Below are 22259 nucleotides of genomic sequence, written 5' to 3'. Positions count from 1 at the left end.
TTCAGATGGAGAATGTCTTACACGACACTATCAAAACACTCTCCCTTGGGCTGCCCCTTTACCTCACAGTAAAATGATTCAGAACTATTATATTTAGCTGTCTAGAGAGCCTGGATCAATATAAAGCAGCAGAAAATCTTTGTATTTGTACAGAAACCCAAAGTAATATTTATTAGAATTTAGAATTTTTTGATAGTCTTAGTTATTACTGATTGTAGGCTTGCTGAGCCTTTCCTGAATAGTCTGCTATCTGTCATAATAAATGTGAGAAAGGTTGAACTCAGTACAGTAGAGATTGATGCCAATTTCCTAAAATTAAAACCGTACACTTCCTTTGTTATGCAACAATTAAATGTCTCAACTGCTATCCTGAGACTAGACATTAAGATTAGTTACAGGCAGATATGGCAACAAGGAAGGCTACTGTATGTGTGTGTGTGCAGCGCATGTGTGCGTAAGGTGCTATTTCATAGAATAATTTATGAAGTCATTTAGACAATCTCCTTCTCAAGGCAGGGCCAACTTTGTCAGGGTTTTGTCCAGTTGAGCTTTGACTACACGTCCTCTCTGGGCCTCTGTTCCAATGTTTGCTGCCATGGTGAAAAGTTTCTTCCAATATTTACTTGGAATTTTCTGTGTTGCAATTTGTGTCCACTGTCTCTCATTCCACCACTGAGCACTTTGAAGTTTCCTTTACACCCTTCCAGCAATTAGTTGTAGAAAGCAGTAAGGTTTCCCCTTCACTTTCTRTTCACAAGGCTGAACAAACCCTCTCCTCCTATATCAACTGTGTGACTGCATTTGACTCCAATATAAGCCAATTTTCCAACTAAAGGGATCAATGCAGAGCACAGTTCATTTCTTCACTACCACAAAAATATACTCCAGACAAGTTACTGCTTTAAAATGGCTCAGTAACTGCTTCCTTTATTCCCCTAAAAACATGGGATGTGCCCCAAGAGGTGATCTCCCAATGAAGGCCAAACCAATCTTTTCAGCTACAAGTAACAAATTCTGCTCTTGGCCACTGCAAAAGAAAATTGTAGTCCATCACCACAAAGATCTGCAGAAGTTGCTCCTAATTACTACCCTTTAAATGAAGAGCCTTTAATGCTTACAAATTGAGCACTTTTTGTTATAAAGCAAACACACACGTTTACAGAGAGGGAAGGGATTACTCCATCTTCCATCCTTTGTGCACTCTGCCGCAGGTTCCCCTTCCAAGCTGTATCCCCTCTTGCAGAAATACTCTATAGTACTGCCAACTGTATTGTTTTCATAGATCACCTTCCCGTTCAGCAAGGAAACTGGAACTTTGCACCTGGTCTCTGCAAAGGAAGAGCTCTCATTATCATTAATTCAGCTTGACATTAGGCTAGATTCCAACAATTCTTGACTTATTCACACAATACATTTAAAGTATCAACCACAGATTAATAAATTATAAGGAGTATTATGGGAGAATTCAGTTCACTGGGAGGGAAATGTAGCCATGCTGGGGAAGGAGCTCCTCCCACTGATGGAGAAAAGCCACAGCCTCCTGTTTTTCAGGTCAGTAGAATTTCGCAGTGTTGGTGAGGAGAGGACATGTTTATGACATCCTGCTAAAGTTAACGGGGCAGAACATAAGCAGCTCCTTGCCACCACTGAGAGATACCACAGAAACTTGCAGTCCTTTGTGCCCTCCTTTTCACCAGACTGGAAATACTGGAAAAGATGTAGGATGAGTTGTGATGAGATGCTGACACTTATATTACTAATTGCTCCATTCAGGACTTTCAGCTCTGTTTCTGAAGCCAGCAGGCAGTCAGCCCAAGCAGGTTTAGCACTACCACAGAAGAGCCTCTGTTCTTTGTCCCATTTTCCATGATTTCCCTGGGATCTGGACAACAGCTAGATGACTGAAGAGTAAGCTACCAAGGACTGAAGCAAGATTATCAGGCAGGTGGAAGAGACTACTTTAAGGAACAGCTACCCTGTTCCTGAAGGGGCTGTGCCCAACCTTGTTTAAGACGGTCTTCYTGAGCTATGGCTTGTTTCAGAACTGCTAGCCTGTAACTTTTCTTAGGTGCATAGATAGGTACTTGAGACCTTCTCTCCAATGTCAATGATAACAATCAACTTTGCAGAGTGCTGCTAGATTGGCTGTAAAGCACTGTGAGGTGCACATCTTCACTACAAGGTGCACAGTGAGCCATGTACTCTGTGGTCACCCACTCAGAACCTGATGGTCTTTTCTATGAGAAACAGGTCTTGCCTTAAGGGATCATTTGTGTATTTGCATCTATCACCCAAGACTGTCTCCCTCACAAGGAGGGTCACAACTGGCCTGCCTTCATGCTGTTTCTGCAGCTCTGGTGACAGGAACCTAACTTCCTTGAGTGGAAGATAATTACCTGTTTTACTCAGGTGGAGCTGTCAGAGTATCCCAGTCCCCTCTGAGTCTGTGTGAGGAGCTGAGTGCGGAGAAATCAACATACCAGCTTCACGTGACAATACCAGGGGCAACTAAGGAAGGCATGCAGGTTGCAGGGTCTGTAATCTAGCATGGGAGACCAGGAGTGTGAGCAMCAGGGACAAGAACAATGTTAAAGGACATCTGATGGGCAAGATATGAGCTAGTGCATTTCTGAGAGAAAAGGAAAGGTGGGAAGCATACAGAAAGCCCAGGGTTTGCCTTTTATAGTTGGGACTCATACWTAAAAGTTTATAATGTATAATGTATAATGGAATTTATTAAGCTTCCGTATGCTTTACATTTTGAAAGGTCATCCAACAATACTGAGTTCATATTTCGGATCTCAACATTTTATGCTGTTTTTCTGTTAACAACAGCCTTGTTTCCACCTACCCCTGCTCAGTCCGTAAGACACAGACAACTCTTGCTTGGCACTCATTCTGTTTCGTGGCAAGAGCAACCGGACCTACTGAGGGAGCATTTCAAAGCAGTTATTTCCAGAATGATAAACATCATACATTCACAGTGTGTGTTCATTTGGGGAATGGTAAAGGCTGAGCTATTGAGACAATTTTCAAGATAACCCTGCTGCTGGATTTGAGGCCAAAAATTCAGAAAAAAAATCAACCTAACAATTGACTTTATAAGACTGTTGGAAGAAAAGTCATTTATCCTCCCTGCACATCATCCTCTGTTAAGGGTTTGCTTCTCTGAGACAGTAAGCAGCCTAACCTCTCATTAGGACTGTAAAACTGCAGATTAAGATCCTAAAGAAAAATCTTGTTTAAGACCTTTTCTGCTGTGGTAATTGCTCCCGGTGAAACRTTTTGTCTTTCATGTTATCATCTCAGCTATCATCTCAGGCATCTCTCAGGCATTATCTCAGCCATTAATGTACATTACAGCACTATTTCTAGACGCAGTTTGATTCCTGGATCATACGGTATGCATGCATAAGGGGGCCCTGTTATTTATCCCACATCAGAATGTGCTAGGGCCATGAGACCAAACAGTTAGTTACCTTCACACAAAGGCAAGGGTTTACTCCAGCTCCCATTGGCAAGACACGTGATATTCTGGGGCCCAGCAAGGTGGTATCCAGAGCGGCACACAAACGTTACATTACTTCTATATGTGCTTCCTGTAGGTATGGCCTCTGCTTTTTCTACTGAGGGATGCGGCCCACAAGTAATTCCTAGAAGAAGAGAACACTTTTTGGTTTTATACAGATAACAAGGCTCACTGCGTCTATCTGCAGGATGCAGCCCACAAGTAATTATTCCTAGAAGAGAAGAAAACTTTTTGGTTTTATACAGATAACAAGCCTCACCGTGTCTGTCTGCTACATATGATTTGACATCTCATTTCACACACTGAAATCAATGGAAAGATGAGAAGAAGAAAGAAGCTGTATAAACATTGCATGGAGCAGGGTTATGCAGTGCCTTGTGTGCCCCTCTCTCTTGGCGTTCAGGCTGCAGAACCTGAGAGAGAACCTGCTCAAGTGTGTCTGATGGTATGGTAAGCTATGAGGTGCCTTCAGTCAAACACAGGGTGATCCTGGGTATTTCCTCTTACCAGACCAGAGGCTGCATTTGCAGGCTCCTTTGCTCTGTGTACAGTGGAAGGTTGTCTCAAGAGAAATGACAGCAGTTAAGAAAGATCTTGTCCCCTGCCCCACCCCTCCTATGGAGACCAGACAAACTTGTTAATTCTGAGAGAGAAGGATGCAAGGGGATAGGAATGTGATATCACCACAGGAAGATGGGAGATAATTTATTGGTAAAGTCTATGAAATCTGGGTATTTTATTTATAAACTGTAGGAAATAAGTCATAAATCCTTATTCTCATGCTCCTGCAACTAATTGCCTTCTGCGGCGGGGGTCTGCAGAGAGCCAAATAAGATCCTAGGGAGCAGAACCTTGAGCTCCAGACGCACAAAGCGGCCATGATATATTAGCCTTGGCATTGCAAAGTAAAGAGCAAATCAAAGACAACAGGCCATGTTCCTCCCCTAGTGACCTGGACACAGCTCCATTCTAGTGCCATTTTAAAGCGCCAGAAGGAGCTCCCTTCAGATCAAAGAGGAACTGCCAATGAGAACTGCTCAGCCGGCTCTTCCCTCGGCTTCTCCTGTTACAGCCCTCTGGCTGGACAGGAAAACCAGGAGGAAGCCAGCAAAAGCTTTCTCACAGTTTGCTTCCCAGTCCTCCTGGAAAACTGCCACCGTTTTGCTCTGCTCACTACTTACTTGTGCATGAAGGGGTGGAGGGGGTCCACTTTTTGTCAACGTGGCAAATCCTCCGGCTGGGTCCCTGTAGTTCGAAGCCAGGGTCACAGCTGTAAAGAGCCTCGCTGCCAAACAGGAACTCCTCTCCCTGGACGGATCCATTCTCTATCACCTCCGGGGGCCCACACGATATCCCTATAACATACAGTCAGACATAATGCAAACAGCCTGTCCTACTCCCAGCTCCTCCACAGTTTCTACTCTGTGAAAAAGGAAAAGCGTGGTGTTTCTACAGGCATTCCCAGGTATCTGCACCTAAGCAGAGCAAAGATACTGTAGTGTAATCATGCCTGATGCTTCCCATTACTGCTGAAAGATGAAATCTGTTGTGGTGGTGTTGGCAGGAAGCCTTGGGAGGTTCCAGTGTTGCCACTTCCACTCAGTAGCTGAAAACCACCTAAGTATTTATGTAGCCAACTACTATTTCAGTAGTGCCATTCAGGATTTAGACATCTCATGAAAGTGAAGAACCCTAGTTAAACGTGCCCACAAGGTTAAATTTCAGGATGTTGAGCACCTGTGAAACTCTGGTGTTCAGAGGTCCTCAGCAGCCCCAGAAAACATGACCTTAAATGCCAGAACTGATTAAACTTCAGATATGACCCTTCAAAGGTGGATAGTAATCTGTTAGAGCAAGAACACCAGATTTCCTAGTTGTCACTGCTGCTTTCTATATGTTTAAGTTTTTGGAGAAAGTTCTATACTGCTCTCATCTTACTTAAAAGTAAAGTTAACATAARAAGTTTAAATTTCTTCACATCATTAATGTTTTCTAAAAAAGTATCTAAAGACGCATAAAACTTAAATAGCAGAAAGAATGCATCAAAGGCCTGATTGTGCAACCAGCCCTCTCTAATATTTGAAGTAAAGGATTCAGAAACGGATGTATTCAACAACACTAGTCACTTTGGGAGCTTTCTTGGGGTCTGGGGAGCAGAGGAGGGAAGTGTAGTGATTCCCACTGTCACCTGTATACATAAGCAATTTTGCAAGTCTTCCAGGATATATCAGTGGTATTTACTGAAAATTTTAGTTACATGCAGACAGCCTGAGTTATAAAGCAAGCAAAGCAAGCATTAGCATTTTCTGTTGAGTAAAACCACCCTAGACCACATTTACTAAACAACAAACTCAGGTGGAACCTACTTCTGCATACTGGTGCTGTGCCACTCCAGAGCTTGTCTCCTTGGCAAGTTCGTTCTGTATCACCCTGCGAAACAAAAGGAAAAGCTGAAAGAATAACCTCATTTAGTGACCTCTTCTCTCTCATCAACCCTAGGATTCAGCAAGGCCAGTGCATTGTCTCCCATAGGCAACCTACACAAAGAGAGGGTTAAATGCTAGAGGCCAAGCCTGCTAGGAGACTTTCAGCAGAACTCCTTACTGCAGATTGCAGGCTATTGTTGACAAAGTTTGTGGGCCAGTTAGGCAGCTCTCCTGTCTTTCTGAATGGAACATCATCTCTCTTGCCAGCTGCACCATTCTTGTTTCCAGGAATGTGTTATGATGATAAATTTTCTCCTTCCAGTACTCACTTAATGAAAATAGCATTCTTTTTTCAACAACAGTACTGCCTATGCTTTGTAAACATACTGTACTAATTTTCATCATACCCCAAATGCTCATTGTTTGAATTTGCTAAACTGTTTCATTTCTTTCTTATGTACTCATTTTATAGCCAGTCTAATATCCCACAATTAATTTCTTATTTCATTCCAGGACATGGAGAAAAACAGCTGAATTTATTGCTTAAAGTACTGTGCTTTCATTGCAAAGGGCAGCTATTTGAAATGAGAGTGTACATACGGCACTACACCCAGCGGACTGTGCTTTCCACAGGAAAAAAAAAAAACGCAGGGAGGCAAGGTTGACACTAGGTGGCGAAGCTGGAATACAAAACTTGGCAGGACTTTTTCATATAAGAATGCACATGCTTATTACCACCAAAATCTACACTAAACAGCAATTCTCCCCCTCTAATTACCAAGCCATCCCAACATTCCCCAGCGATATTATATATGTAACATACRTATTACAAATTAACTTTATTATTAGCTGAGCATTCTCTAAACTCTCCTGATTTTTATATTTGAATTTGACAATGGTCTCTTCTCTCTGGTAGAGGAAGCAACTCTTCTATTTTTAATTCCAGATGCTGTCAGATCTAGCTGCTAGCATAAAATGTGCTTCCTGTATTACAGAAATGCTCCAACTCACTTTTTTCTCYCTGTCTCCTTCTCCCCTGCTTTCTGTCTTGTGGCCTATGGGTATATTTCCTAGTTTGTCAGGAGGAATGCCCATGTTTTTGGCTATACTCCATGGGACTGCCCCGCTGCAGAACCGACAGAGAGATGCTCAGTGCTCAGCTGGTTCCACTCCCGGCCAGATGAATTCATGTGCATGAAATTCTTACTTACTACGGATGCCACCACAGCCCCAAGGAAAGCKATCGTGCGTGCTGCTATGCGCTCGTAAAACACGGTGCTAAAGGACAGCCCCTGACCTGGAGATACCTTGCTAATAACTCRCGCCTTTGGACAGGGTCACTATTCTGCCATCACCTGGGGATGAGGGAGGCCACACTGGCGACAAGGGAGGCAACAATTTTTCCCTTCTCAATTCTCCGCAGCTTGTGACAGTACACCTGAGGCTAGCACGGGCCCCCATAACCAGCCACAGTGGCACCTCAAGGGCTCAGACGGTGCTAATCGCCCAGTGGTGATACTAAAGCAATGGATGGAGAAAGCTCTGTTTTCATCTCTAGCAGGGAATAAAGCTGCCGTTGAGCAAGCTGCAGTGTCTTTGCCTTATTAAAACAAGAGATATCACTTCCATACCTCCTAGCAATATCACAGAACTGAGGGCAGCAGAGTTTATCAGGAATTTTGAGTCTGACAGGCACAAAGCAGCAAACACAGTCCTTGGGATATTATGAAGCTGAAGGAGGAAAGCAGCCAAACTGAGGCGGGAGGTCTTAGGAATTAAGGAGAGCAACAGGTGAGAAATTAACCCTTCAATGGTTCATATTTGCAATCACATAACAACGGTCACTGATGTAACAGAAAAGTTGTATTTTCAGAGGGTTGAAACAGCATGAACTTTAAAAATCCCCAAACACTGAAAGGTATCTTTGAATATGTATCCTTGGCCAGGATGCTTATATTTGCCTCAATTACACTTTAAGTCATTTGAGAAAGATCCCAGATATGCCTGTAGCATTCTGTAGACAGCAACAACAACAAAAGCAAATATCCAATGTCAGTTTCAGCTAGGGGAAGATACCACCATTGGAGCAGGCAAACACATTCTCACAGTCACCACATCAGAACCAAAAATGACAATGAAARGCTCAGTGTGATGGGGATTCAGCTTTCTTACTTGCAATTCATAGCCAGAATCACATTTATAAAGAATCACATCTTCATAACTGTGTTTAGTGCCAACCACAAATCCATGCTCTGGAGCTTCTGGGGTCCCACAGGACACAGGAACACAGATGTCATCAGAAAATAGTGGCACCCAAATGCCACTGTCCTAGAAAAGAGATATGATTAAAAAAAAGCAGGAATGCATCATTTTATATCAGAAATTCACACTGAAATGAAAAAGTAAGGAAAGTTATGGTAGAAGCATCCAATGGCTGTTGAGATGGGCTTACTGTAACACTGTTTGTGCAAACTCTAGTAACAGTAATTCAAGCAACACTTTAAGACAACCTAGACTGGGACTCAGCTGCAGCAGGAATGTCCTGCCTTGATGTATAAGACAGAAGGAATAAAATGCAAATGGGGAAATGGAAGCTTGGAAAAGCATGGTCACTTGTAGAAAGTCACACGACCTTCTACACTTGCAGAAGGTTCACACGACCAGTGCTGTGAACACACTGCAGCAGGGAAAGAACCAAGACTACAGCTGCCAGATGCGCCATGCTCTGCACTTCAGTCCTGGGTGCATTTCTAGTAATACAGCAAAATTCTTCAGCTGCCCTCCCGGAACTGCAAGAAAAGTCTGTCATGTGGAGAGGGAATCAGCGAAAATATGGGAGTAGAATTAATTTTTTTGCACTCTGTATTGACCTGTGAGTAGCAGCAAAGCAAAAAACAGCTACTCCTGTTTCCACAGATCTGTGAAACAGCAAAATAAGGAGAGATGCTTTCTATATTAAGTGCTGATCTTGTAAAATCATACATGCTTAGCTTTACTCATATGACTTCAAAGTTTGTTTGCAAGCTTAAGGAACAGATACAAGCTTGCATCTTAAGAGGTATGAAGAGGTTACTGGCAGAACTGATAAAATCATTTTTTTTTAATATACGGGGAGTTGAAGTTTCTACAGTTTGCTCAGTGGAATAAAATGTGTGTTACCTGTTATTCTGGAGAAAAGAAAAAGCAGTGCACATGATCCTAAAGATATATTAAAAATCTCAGACATAATTTCTGAAAATCTGAGATATGATTTATTCTCTGAAATGTTCCTTTGAAATTAAGTGGAAMAGTGTTAAAAGGAATGCTTTTCTATAGGACACCATTATTTTTAAACGGAAGAAGAAATCATCAGTTTCTAGTTCTGAAATCTGTACATGGAAAACTAATAATCATTCTTACTGAGGAACAAGTATACATATATTTTGCAGGACATGCTTTACATTTTTAGTATGTTGAGGGCAATTAAGGGCCAAGAGCTAACTGCAGATCAGAGCGTGGGGAAGACTCTTTGCAAAATAAACTGTGCAGATAACACCATACCTTGCATGTCGATGTGCTTGCTCCCACCAGAGTATAGCCTTCTACACATGACAGAATGACGTTAGTGTTCACAGTGAAGTTGTCCCCAAGTACAATTACATGCGTGATATTTGCTGGGAGTGGACACTTTCTGGGGCAACAGGAAATATTTTGAGGAGACCACTTTCCATCTTCCTGACAAGTGCATATATCCACCTCTGTCACCATTGTGTAACCTTCCAGGCATCTGCAACATAACATGAACATGCACAGGCATACATCTGGAGACAAGCTAGTCTACAAGTTACAAATCAGGCAGTCATTTTCCAGCATAGTTTTCTATAAGCACACTTAGAGATCTCTCTATTATTTCAAGGTAGCCTTGTAAGAAGCATGGCTGAGTTTACTCTATGGCAAGAGCTGGAAGTTTTAGACCTCATCTCCAGCTGCTTCATGCTGCTGTGGCACTAGGTTGGAAAGTGAGCTGGTGGCTTTATCACTTGGAAGATCCTGACTGCCTTAGGAGAATTCCAGTATTAGTGAGGTTTCTGCACTGCCCTTCTCTTTGCGAGGAGKGTTTTCAGTTAGAGAAAGAGTATGTGAGGACCAAGTGCTCTTACAGCTTCTTGATTCCCAGCTTTGAAGCTCCATTTGTAACCATGAGCAATTCCAAAGACATTTTCCTGTTCTTTCATGAACAAAAGCTTCAGGCAGGTTGGGAGTTGTTTGCATTGAAGATTAAGGCTGATTTGCTTTGTTCCACACAATGCATCATGAAGTGCAGCCCAAGTGGGCTGCAGAATCTGGCCATCAGTGGGTTCACTTGTACCCCCGCTTGTACAGTCACCCCCGCTCCTCCTTGTTGAGATGCAGGCAAATGACTGATTCCATTAAATTCCTCCATGTGCCATCTCCCATTTCTGTCTATGACTATGAATGGCTTTTACTGACAAATTTCCCTTCTGCCAAGGGAATTTCTCTCCTTAGGGAAAGGATCTGCAGCATGTACATTCCAGGGAACTAATACCAACTCCTCTCTTGTCTCTGAGAAAGGAGTAACAGCGTATCAACCACAGTTGCTGACATTGTAGTGTGGCAGTGCAGAAAATGGGTCAAAAGAAGGATCAACATTTCTTTATTATAATAAACAGCTGAAGCAGTAAGAAGAGGTAAATGGAATACCAAACAGGGATACCGTGCTCACTGTTGCTGCCATTTGCTAAGAAGAGCTGAACATCCAGAGAAATGTTTCAAAGAAGAGGAGGAGGCAAACAAAAAGGAATGGGAAACTTAATGCGGGGGAGGAGTGCAGCCCCAGGTGCCAAAATATCTTGCTAGAGTTCTAACAGCAAATTTCCCAATCCTATTCTGTTTATGCATGGCTGGATGGGATTTGTCAATCTGGGCATGTAATAAGGCTTAGCTCTTCTTCCAGGTCTTAAAATCTTGTACTAATTGAGGGTGCTTAGACTTTCATTGCTTAACAGATTTTATGGAAAAGGAATGGCAGCAACCTTACCTGTACTGGATCTTGCTCCCATAGGTGTGAGTATTCCCAATAACTTCTGCATTTGGGACAGAAGGCGGAGGACCACAGCTTAGCAGCTCACAGCTTGGGTATGGCTTCTTCCAGACACCTGTCTCAGCACAAGTCAGCTCTGGACTCCCACGCATGACAAAACCTGTCAWGCAGTTATAGATGATGGTGTTCTCATCTGCAGAGCTGCTCCCGTTGATAAATGTGTTGGGGATCACAGGTGGGGAGCCACAGGATATCTGTCCACAGCGAGGAAATCCAGAACTCCACTTGCCTGCAGCCTCACAGTGGATTTCAGAGGGCCCTAGTAGTTTTAAGCCCTCCAGGCACTGAAACTTGGCAGTTTTACCACAGCTGAAATCTTTACCAAGAATGACCCCATTCTGAATGTATGGCACAGGGCACTCACAGGGGTGGCAAGACGGAAGGCTTCCACTCCATGAACCATTGGACAAACACTGCCGTAGTGGATTACCATGGAGCTCAAAACCAGGGAAGCACTCGTACTGGGCAAATTCTCCATAGGTAAAGCCTGAACCATTCAGAAAGCCATGGGAGATGTCTTCAGGAGGTCCACAAATCACTGGATCACAATGTGGAGCTTCTGAATCCCAAGTACCGTCATTCTGGCAGGTAAGTGTAGGCACTCCTTGCAGGCTATAGCCTTCATTGCAGTGATACTGCACTTTCTTCTTAAAACCAAAATCTGAGCCACTGATTTTCCCATTAAGGAGAGGCAGTGGCACAGGGCAGGTCACAGCTTTGCAAACTGGAGTGATCCCACTCCAGCTTCCATTCGCAAGGCAGACTCTACTCTTGTCCCCATCTAACAGGAAACCTTCTTTGCAGCTGTACTCCATACGTCTCTGAAATGTGTATTCCTCTCCAGTCACTTGACCATTCTCTAAAACTGGTGGTGGGCTGCAGGAAACAGGAATGCAAATCGGTTCGCTGCCATCCCATTTCTGGTTCTCCTGGCATGTCCTCTGCGTGGGGCCATTTAACTGATATCCAGGATCACACTCATAGTAGATAACACTCCCATACGTGTAGTTTTCCCCTTTAATGTTTCCATTCATGAGTTGAGTGGGGGAGCTGCACATTATCATCTTGCAGTAGGGAGCAGTGTTACTCCACTGCCGATTTGGCAAACACAACCGTGTGTCGGAGCCAACAAGTGTGAACCCTGGCTTACAGGAGTACTGCACTACACTACCGAGTGTGTTCTCAGTAAAATGCAAAAAGCCGTTCTCTGGAGGTGACAACAGGGTACACTCTATAGAAACACAGGCAGGGGCAGTGCCATTCCAGGCCCCATCTTCCTGGCAAGCTAGAATAGCATTTCCCAACAGCTCATAACCAGAGTAACACGTGTATAAAATGGTAGTCCCAAATAAGAAACTGGTCAGTTGCATTGCACTGTTACCCTTCAAAGAACTTTTGAAATCTTTCAAGTTGTCAGACAGTAATACGTGGGAAAGAGAGGGACTCTCTGTAACCCTCTCCTGGTCTGAATGTCTTTCCTCATGTCTCACCTGCATGTACTCTCCAAAGTCAATGTGAGGAGGCAGACCACAGTCTGTAGGGAGGCAGGTTGGAGCGGAGCTAGACCAGCCTGATTCTTCACAGGTCTGCATGGCAAGGCCAGAAAGCTGGAAGCCTGGTACACAGCTGTAAATAACCATGGCCCCATAGCTGTAATCTGCACCTTCCACAAAGCCATTCTCAATGGGCTGAGGGGGCTGGCAATTTATGGCTTTGCAGGAAGGAACCTCTGTATTCCACTGTCCTGTTTCTAAGCAACTTAAAGTTTCCTCCCCTTGGAGCTGGAAACCTCTGTCACAGGAATACCTTACAGTCTGCCCATAGTGGAAGTTTGTGTACGAGTACTTGCCATTGAGAATCTTCTTAGGTCTTGGGCATTCAATAGGTTTGCAAACTGGCCTTCCTCCAAGCCACTGTCCATCTTCTCCACAGAGGATGGTAGTGTTCCCCATCAGTTCAAACCCTGGCTTACATGTATAGAGAGCTGTGCTAAGGAAGGTGAGGCCCTGCACATCAACAATGCCATTCTGAATTTCTTCTGGTTGAGGGCACTCCACAGGAATACATTCTGGCAAAGGCAAACTCCACAACCCATCAGCTTGGCATCTGATTGTGGACTCACCCTTCAGTAAAAACCCATCCACACAGATGTACCTTACTGTGCTACCAAAATGAAGGGATGAAGTCAAAGGGTCACCAAAGGGGATATATGGAGGTGCATGACACTGTACAACCTTGCAGAAAGGAAAGGAATCATTCCACTGTTGGGAAGGCAAGCATTTCAGCACAGAGGAGCCATGCAAAACATAACCCTCCTTGCAGGAGAACTGCACTACACCAACTTGGTAAGCCACTTCCTTCAACACCAGCTGGTTTTCTGCCAAAGGTGGTTCTGGACATTTTGTTGGCACACACTTTGGGCTTTGCTTTTTGCTCCATTTCCCAGACTTCTGACATGTCCATGAGACATCTCCAATCAATTCATAGCCTTCATCACAGAAAAATTCAACTTTAGAGCCCATATCAAAGCTTTCTCCTTTAGTGTAACCATGCAGGATGGGTGGAGGTTTTCCACAGCTGAGGGGAACACACTGAGGAATTGATTCACTGTACCATTGCCGATTGGCTTGGCAGATAAATACTGAGCTCCCAACCAGCCGGTAGCCAGGCTCACATTGATAACTTGCCTGATTCTCAAAGAAGCGTCCAGTTGTTTCCTGCAAAACAGACAAGACAGGGATGTGTCTGAAATGAAGATTCATTACTGGGGTAGTGAGAGGTTGATTTTATTACTTGTGTGTTCTTGGTCTAATTTCTAGCTGCCAGGCAGCAATGACCGTCTTCAAAGAACCAAATATACATAACTGGAAGTGACACAGCAAATCTTGTCTCAAATGATTACTCTGCTGTTAGAAAAACTGAGGGCACCACCAAAAGAAAACAGAAAATGCAAGGTTTAAAAGGTAAGAGCTAGAAAATATTTCCTCTCTATTTCTTCTTCTTCAGCATTGAGGCCAAAAGAATAGGAAGACAGAAAAGAAATGGGCCAGGAGAAGCTGACAGGAAATGACTTATTGCTTTTATGACTCTTTAGCTTATAGGTATACTGGTTAGCTTACAGGCTTCAGGTGTACTACTGCTAGGAGACTTTTACAAGTGCCATATGTGTAGTTTCAGGATCTTGAGCAGGTAGCTGAGGAACCTGCAGACATTGCAGGCTGAGCTGAGATTGTGGTATTAAAAAAGTTTCTCTAACTGGAATACCTGGAGGAACGATCCTGCCTAGGGAAGATAACACAGAGTGATATACAACAATTAGAGGATGTATTTGTGTGAGAATCTCAACACAAGTTGTTGCTATTAACGCTGGAAGCTGACATAGGAACTGGGATGCAAAAACACTTCCATTTTTAGCAAAGGTAGAGACCCTGCTCACTAGAAGTTCAGAAGAAAAATACTTAAAAAAAAAATCAAAGCTAAATCTTTGTGATAGTGTACTTGGATCTTCCTTACCACAACAGTACCCTTGTGCAACAAAACACAACACATTAAGTAGTTATTTAGCTTTTGGCTGCCACAAGGAGATCTTTACCTTCAGGTGTACTGTGACTTAATTTGACAGGGAAAGAACAAGTTTTGACTTCAATAAAGAAGTGTCCTTACATCCAAAGGAAAGAAATTATCCCCAAATGATTCACCTATTTCAAATCAGATTCTTTTTTGCAGCAGTGAAAAGAGCATGGCTTGCGAACAGATAACAGTACTTCACATGTCTCCAAATGGCAATGGGAAGCTACCCATGGACTGAACAAATGAAGAGTGACACATTAAGGAAATCAGTTGGTTGTCATAGGACACCTCTTGAGTCTCCTAACTGAAAGCCCACTTGAAGAGAGGAGATCCCATCAAACTGCTCGTATTTTTGAATCACATCAAGACACTTGATTCTGCTACAAATACACCCCATTTTCCTTTGCTTATTTATTCCAGTCACATCCTTCCTCAATTTTAGTAGGAAAGCAAAAAAGAAAACACAACAGTGGCAATTCTGAAGACCCATCCAGTTTGTTATGGGATCAGGCAGCTGAGAAAACTCATTCTGTACCTTAATAAAGCCATTCTCAAGCTGGGGTGGTTCTCCACAGGACACTGGGTGGCATGTGGGCAAACTGCCACTCCAGTTGCCAGTGGCCTCACAGGTCCGCTTCTTCTCCCCTTTGATGTAGAACCCCTTGTTGCAGCTGTAAGCCACCACTGCTCCGAAGCTGTAGTTGGTCCCACTAGCATAGCCATTGCTAATGTGGGGAGGCTCTCCGCAGCGAACCGGGATGCACTGGATACTCAAAGGAGAAGGATTCCACTGGCCACCTCGAAGGCACTCGATCTTGGCTGAAGTATTCAGAACAAAGCCTTCCATGCACTTGAAGCTCACGATGGAGCCGGCTGCAAACCTGGCTTTACTAATGGACTCCAGGATGCTGTAGGAGACGGTGGATGGCTTTTCACAGAAATCAGCTATGCAGTGGGGCATCTCCCTGCCCTCTGGAGGCACCCACTTCCCTTCTGCATTGCAAAGAAGCTGAGAGTTATCGGCCAGGCTGTAGCCATCTGAGCAGAAGTAATAAGCTATATCGCCAAAGAGGCGGTGGCCACTCTCTGGGGATGCATTTTCCACATGGGGTGGTTCATCACAGGACACTGCCAGGCACTGCTGGTGGCTCATGCTCCACTCGCCGCTGGCTAAGCACTCTATGGTTGCAGGGCCAACTAATGTGTAACTGTGGATAAGGAAACCACATAGGAAGTCAAAAAGACAAGCATCGTCAAACCCTACCCACTGTTTCCTGAAGTCCCCGTAGATCAAGCTTGCTAGCACCCTGGAAGACAGACGAGTAGGATCCTTTACAAGACATACTATCAAATTCAAGAGGCAAATTGTAAAGTCTGCTCTGCTTGTCCAAGGAAAAGGGATCCCAGTGAGGGAGATCTTAAAACACCTTGTGTATATTATTCCTCTCTGGACAGAGAGGCAGCTTGTCTGCCTATCTGATTACAATTCCTGAACTTGAATTTTGGTACAAACTAACTTTTCAACAACAAACTCAGTAATGAATTCTGACAGTTCATCTACTCCTGAAAGAAATCACCCCACCCAGAATTTCTTCCTCTTTAGCAGATCTGAATGGAGAAGAAAAAGATGAAAAGTCCGCATGGGTCACTGGGGTCGTGCTCCAGGCATATCAATTTATTTTCACAGTTGCAGAAAATGAGAAAATCCTTTGCTAGTTACCCAGAAATGCTGTTGATGGCAATGCAAATGGTAGTTTTGAAACAACTTCTTCCTAAAAATTCACTGTTAAGACTGCTGTAAAAGCGTATGCTTTTAATACTCAATAGAAAAAAAATCTTTTACAATTAAATTCTTCTACATGGTCTTGGTTACTATAGTTGTATTTCTCTAACCTATCTCTTGGATGCAGTGACAGGTATTACTTCATGCTGCTAATTGTCCCACATAAATCCCAGCTGTTTAAACATTTAACATGTTATCTGTGGCTTTGTTTTGCTTTGTTTTACATTCTCTGTAGTGTGCGYCCAGAGAAAGCAAAGAAACAAAACATACTGTAAAGTTCCCAGTAATTCTTTCTAGCTGTGGGCTGGAAACTGATTGCTCAGATTTTGATGGCAACATCTGTAAAAGTGCTTTGTCTTGTTTTCAGGATTTGTTTCCAGAGAATCATGACTGGACTGCAGAAAAAGAGCCTAGTACATTCCAATGCTTAATAAGATCCACTCTACTCATTGTCACACAGGCAGCAGCGGTGCTCTTTAAATGCTGTTATTCTACTCCATTCAAAATGCTTGCACGGGCAAGAGAAGGAGCATTTTGAATCTTAATACAGTCAAGAAAACACAATGAGGAGGATTTGTTTCAATTATATTTCTAATAATACTGCAAAGCCAGTTCATAAGAAAAATGCTGGCATATTCATGTGGGTGGTTTTTCATTAAGGAGGAGGACAAAATCCTCCAGCCATTCAGGGTTTGACTTTGCAAAGCTCTGCATACCTGCTCTGCCTTTTGGGAAAAATAGCTTCAAGAAATTCAGTGGGGCTGCTGTGAAACTGTAAAGACAAGCACATGCAAAAGTGCTTGCAGCATTAGAGCCAGCCGTACGTTCATGCTAGACGTCACCAGAATGAAATCGTTTCTCTGAGGAAATTTAGTCTGTAAAGCTCACAACAATACAAAACCTACCCTGAGTAGACAGAAATCAGAGATGAACAAGGCATCCAATAAACAAGAAGTGACACTTTTAAGGAACTAGAATTTACCACACCAGAACCATTAGGTTAGTCCTTATAACACACCAAACACCCCTGACACGGTGTGAAGAGAAATGGAGAATTCCTTACAAACACGGCCTTGAGTTCACCTCAGAAGTACTAACTCTGTCCTAACTCCAAAGTAAAGGGATTCCTATTGTACTGCTCTATCATACATCCAGCTACACTCTCTCCTATTCCAGGGTATATTCAGCTGGCTTGAAATTGGCTACTTAAAGAAATACCTGTTTGTGACCCACATTCACCTCCTAGCCCACAAAAATCATCCATCACCTTTAATTTCCAGAAAGTTCAAAGAGAAACTGTAAAAATTAATGAGTGTACAGTTATAAAGGACTTGTGAAGAAACAAATCACACAGCTTTGCTGATAAGTCTGTGTGGCCTGCACYAGTTTTACTTGTCCCAAGTATTATTGCAGTAGTGCTAATCCACATACCCTTCCTTACACGTGTAGGAGACTGTGTTTCCAAAAGTGAAGTTACTTCCATCGATGACGGCATCTTTGATGGCAGGAGGGGGTCCACAAGAGACAATGCTGCAAGCTGGAGGTGTGCTGTTCCAGTTCCCTGAAGATTCACAGACAAGTACAGAGGGTCCCTGAAGGCTAAGACACAAAGGTCATTATTAAGGCCAGTATTTCAGAGAGCAAAAAGGAACCTTGCTCCTCATAGACTTCCTGGCTCCAACGAAGCCAACGGGAGTCACTTCAACAGAGGCCAGAATCTTGCCCTCTATTCACGAAAAAAACACTGCTGATGCCATCACTGGAGCTGGTCTTCAGATTGTTTTGAAGAGAAAGCTGACCGAATTCATGTGGGGTCTGAACACCCCATGCAAACATACAGAATTTCTGCTTTAGCTTTGCCCATTTTGAGCTCTAAGTCATAGGCTGCTTAAATATTTATTATGTATTTATTTAGTTTGAAGATTTATTTGTATGCCATTATCACCATGCCCATCTTGAAACTCAGTCCTCTAAAACAGGCAATGAACACTTTCCTGAGATGCCCTACGGTATCTCCCTGGCCTCCAGTAGCCATGTCAGATGGCTCACCTATTAGGTCCCATGTCATATCTGCACAGGTGTCTCCGATTCCCTAGAATTCAGTCTTAAATGATACTAGACATCTATGTTTAGGATTACTGAGTTGCGCTCTGGGGTTAAAGGAAGAGAACAACATTGTCATGTAGAGCTCTTTCTGGCGAGGCATAGGCGCCTGTCAGGGCAGTGGCCTCTGCCCCCAGGCAGGGATATGGGTGAGGCAGAAAACACGTGAAAGTGCCTGCAAGAAGATACTGGGAGCACTCTTAGGCCCAGATACAATGTGTAAGAGGGATGTGGTGTGGGAAGGTTTTCTCTCGAGTGCTGATCAAAGGACGGAGGACTTCTCTCACAAACTTAGGCTAGATAGGTAAAGACAAAGACTCACAGCCAATGTGATATTTATTGCCTGAATGTCCTGACTCCACAGTCAAAAAACTCCTTCAAATCAGTAAAAGTACTTATTGTAGCAGGGTACAACTGAGCCCACCCTTTGGATCTACAACCTACTGTCACACTGTACCTCAAGTACTCATTTATATTAGCATGAGTAAAMGATTCACCAGATGAGTATGCCTCATCTACCTGTCTGCATCTGGAAAAATGGGTGCCTGCAGCAGGAAAATTCAGATGAAAATCAGACCTAAATAGGTCCATATAAGACCACTTATGTCACAGCACAGCTGCTAGAGGGACAAGTAGATATCACGGATAAGCAGTAGCTTGTAATTAAAGTTAAATCCTTGTATATAGCATTTGTGTATTCATTTTTAATTGTAGCCTGTTAAAAATGTTTTTACAACATAATTGACTCATGAATTTAAAAMAGAAAAAAAGCTTAAAATAAGTAACTGTTATATCGTTTTCAAGAAGTACATGAATAAATTCCAGAATGTTCTTTGACCAGCATGTTCAGGGCATTGTGAAACAACAGCAAAAATAATATTTGCATATGTGCTAAAGATAATTAGGCACATGATAGTCACTAAAAACGGATGAGAACTTTCACACATGATGACAACCAATTTCTGAGTGTTCAAAATACATGTTTCAGCTTGATGGTGAAGTTAACATATATATATGACAGATACTGAGTGACCTTCTTGCAACTGCTCCAATTTGTATGCAGTGCAGAAAGTACCTCAAAGACTAAAAGGTCTTTTAAAATTTTATTTTACTATTTTATCTTTATGAGTCATCATCCCAGCCTTGATTACTGCAGTTGTAAGTTAGACATTCCAGCAAATCCTTTTATTCAACAATCAGGTTGCCTGCGTTTGACTCAGGAATGTTCCTACATTTACCTGTATCCACTGTCACAGGTGTATAATGCATAGGAAAGGTAGGTTGTGCCAGTGAGCATGTATTTTCCATTGCTGACATCTTCTGGGCTAGGACACATTACTATTTCACAGGATGGGGGAGGATGATTCCAAACGCCACTAGCAAGGCACATAATTTCCTTTGCACCCACTAAGTTGTAYCCATCGTTGCATCTGTGTTAGAAGAAAAGAAGCACTATCAAACACAGAACCTTTTATTCACAACATCGTCACCAGCCTCCCCTCTGCTTTCTATGTCCGCACATTTGTACATCAACATCCACTGTAGAGCACAGAGCGTTAGCACTGGAGTAAACATTCAACTCTGCTAGTTTTCTACAGTTTTATCCACATGTCTTTCCATTATTTTTATCCCGCTTTGTTCCTCTCCTTCTGTTTATTTCAATTACTCTTTTSAGTTCAGCTGTACTCTTTATCATTTGTTGTCAGATTCTCAATGAATTATTAATGCAGTATCCCAAACATATTGAATTCCTACCTGTATATCACCTTATTGCGGTATGTAAAATTTGAGCCCAAAATGGTGCCGTTCTCTGGAATAATTGGACCACCACAGGATATAGCTTTAAAAGATGGGATCACAGAGAGGTTGATATAACACAAATCAAAGAGAACTGAAAAGTAGGATTCCTATGTTTTCACTAAATGGTCATGGAGAGATCTAAGGCCCTTAGCAACACTAGGCTTTTGGCTACRTTACAACTGATTTAACATTTTGGGGTTCCTGATCTGTCTTCAAACCTACTGAGAAGTTTGACTAACTGGAAATAGAAATGTGAGACTGTTCCACAATCTTGGAACTTGACTTGATTGTCAGGAGAACTCCACATCCACCTCAAAATTACTTTAGTTTGTTCTTTCCCACCACTTCATTTTACTCTGTTGCTTCACCTTATTAGTCATGGTTTTCCAAGGAAACAAGCTTCRCAGTCATGCCAAGAATATGCACATGTACCAGCCTGTCCTCTCTGGTTGCTTTGCCACATAGTTAATGGTCCTTAAGAAATTAAGCTCCCACAAGTTCCTTGAAAACAGGGGGCTAGGTGGAGAAGAAAGACACTTTTCATGCTTACTCTAAGGAAGGCAATGATACAACGCTTTGGAGAATCTGCATAAAAGAATGACACTGAATATGGCAACTTTTGGAAAAGCTTCAGCTGGTGCTTACTTCTCTCTAGACAACAGAGACTTCAGCCCTGAGGCCAAAGTCCCCCAGGCCAAGGTTTCATTAGTTCCTCTGCTCTCTAAACTCCTTTTCCTCCCTTTCTGTCTCTCTAAAAATGCAGTAAGCCTTCTACCCAAGAACAATACCTTCACAATATGGTATTGGGTGGCTCCACTCTCCAGACTCCAGGCATATAAGTTTAGTCATTCCCGTCAGCTGAAACCCTTCTTCACAAGAAAAAGTTACTTCACTGCCAACACTGTAAATGTCCCCATGGAAATGACCATGCTCTGGGTTTCCTGGATTATAGCATTTCACTGGTTCTGAGAAGAAGGACACACAACTTACTAACAGCATCACTAAGTACCAGRTCTTATAAACAAGATGTAGGAGACATCCTCAGGAATTTTGTGAAAAGTAAGAAGGCAGAACATGTGAAAAACACCCATAAGTAATCCTTAGGTTTACCAGATTTCCTCTGTTCTACATTCAAATGAGTGGCACTGAAGGCTGATGCAAGTAAGCTAATTTCAGTGCAGAAGAGTTTGCATTTACAGTTTGAATATTCTGACTGTTTGCTTTCATTGTCAGAACAAATACATCTATCAATCATTTTTCCCTCCCTGAGGGAAAGCCCACTGCAGCACACCCAGCCCTGAGCTGGAAATCAGCTCAGTTGCTTTCTATTCCAACTTCTGTCACTGTCTGGGCATCCTCCTGCAAAGCTATCTTGCTTAATGTTTCCATGCAATAGGCAGCTCAACTCCTACTCAGATGCCTATATTCGAATATTTATTATTTTCATAACTCTGTTCTGAGAAGTGATACATGAGTAGAGGCATGTGGCCTCCCCAGATCTTAAGCATGTGCGTTCCATTAAGCAGGGAAAATGCTTTTGCATGTGTCTAGTCTCCTAATTGCCATCCCTATATCATAATAATAGTTTTGTTTATAGAGACATGTGTGCTCTCAAGAAGCAGAAGAAGGCACTTTATCATGGTCTGATTTAGGCCAAAGTTATCTGGAGAAGTGGGCACACTACACTGTCCCTCCTTAGATATCCATTGCTGGCAACTGTCCTCTACAGGGGTAGGTAGGACACTGGCTTATAAAGAACATTAGAAAGGTTAGTCTCATGTTTTTCTCTCCCATACCTGCACATTTTTTACCATCTCCTATGTATGGAGGGATGCAAGTGCAAACATAGGATCCATTTGTGTTAAGACAAGATGCATGCTCATCACAATCTGATCCAACAGCACATTCATCAACATCTACAAAAAAAAAAAAAAAAAAGAAAAGATA

General features: G+C 42.8%; 1 protein-coding gene across 1 annotated transcript in view; it reads right to left on the bottom strand.

Annotated features, from left to right (window-relative positions):
- SVEP1 (sushi, von Willebrand factor type A, EGF and pentraxin domain containing 1) overlaps positions 1-22259 on the bottom strand; it is a 110158-nt gene that overhangs the window by 17087 nt on the left and 70812 nt on the right. Inside the window, exons 32-44 of the mRNA XM_085307889.1 lie at positions 22109-22228; positions 21101-21277; positions 20268-20352; positions 19751-19942; positions 17841-18008; positions 15162-15834; positions 10994-13773; positions 9496-9721; positions 8128-8283; positions 5896-5959; positions 4711-4884; positions 3480-3653; positions 1155-1328 (exon numbers count right to left, since the gene is read on the bottom strand). Coding sequence (XP_085164015.1) covers positions 1155-1328; positions 3480-3653; positions 4711-4884; positions 5896-5959; positions 8128-8283; positions 9496-9721; positions 10994-13773; positions 15162-15834; positions 17841-18008; positions 19751-19942; positions 20268-20352; positions 21101-21277; positions 22109-22228 — 5163 coding nt within the window. The remainder of the gene's footprint in view (positions 1-1154; positions 1329-3479; positions 3654-4710; positions 4885-5895; positions 5960-8127; positions 8284-9495; positions 9722-10993; positions 13774-15161; positions 15835-17840; positions 18009-19750; positions 19943-20267; positions 20353-21100; positions 21278-22108; positions 22229-22259) is intronic.

Source organism: Rhea americana, unplaced genomic scaffold (genome assembly GCF_003343005.1).
Source record: "Rhea americana isolate MKP2758 unplaced genomic scaffold, rheAme1 scaffold_267, whole genome shotgun sequence".
In the NCBI taxonomy this organism is placed as follows: Eukaryota; Metazoa; Chordata; class Aves; order Rheiformes; family Rheidae; genus Rhea; species Rhea americana.
Note: the sequence above shows the minus strand (reverse complement) of the source record. Positions and strands in the feature narration are given on the sequence as shown.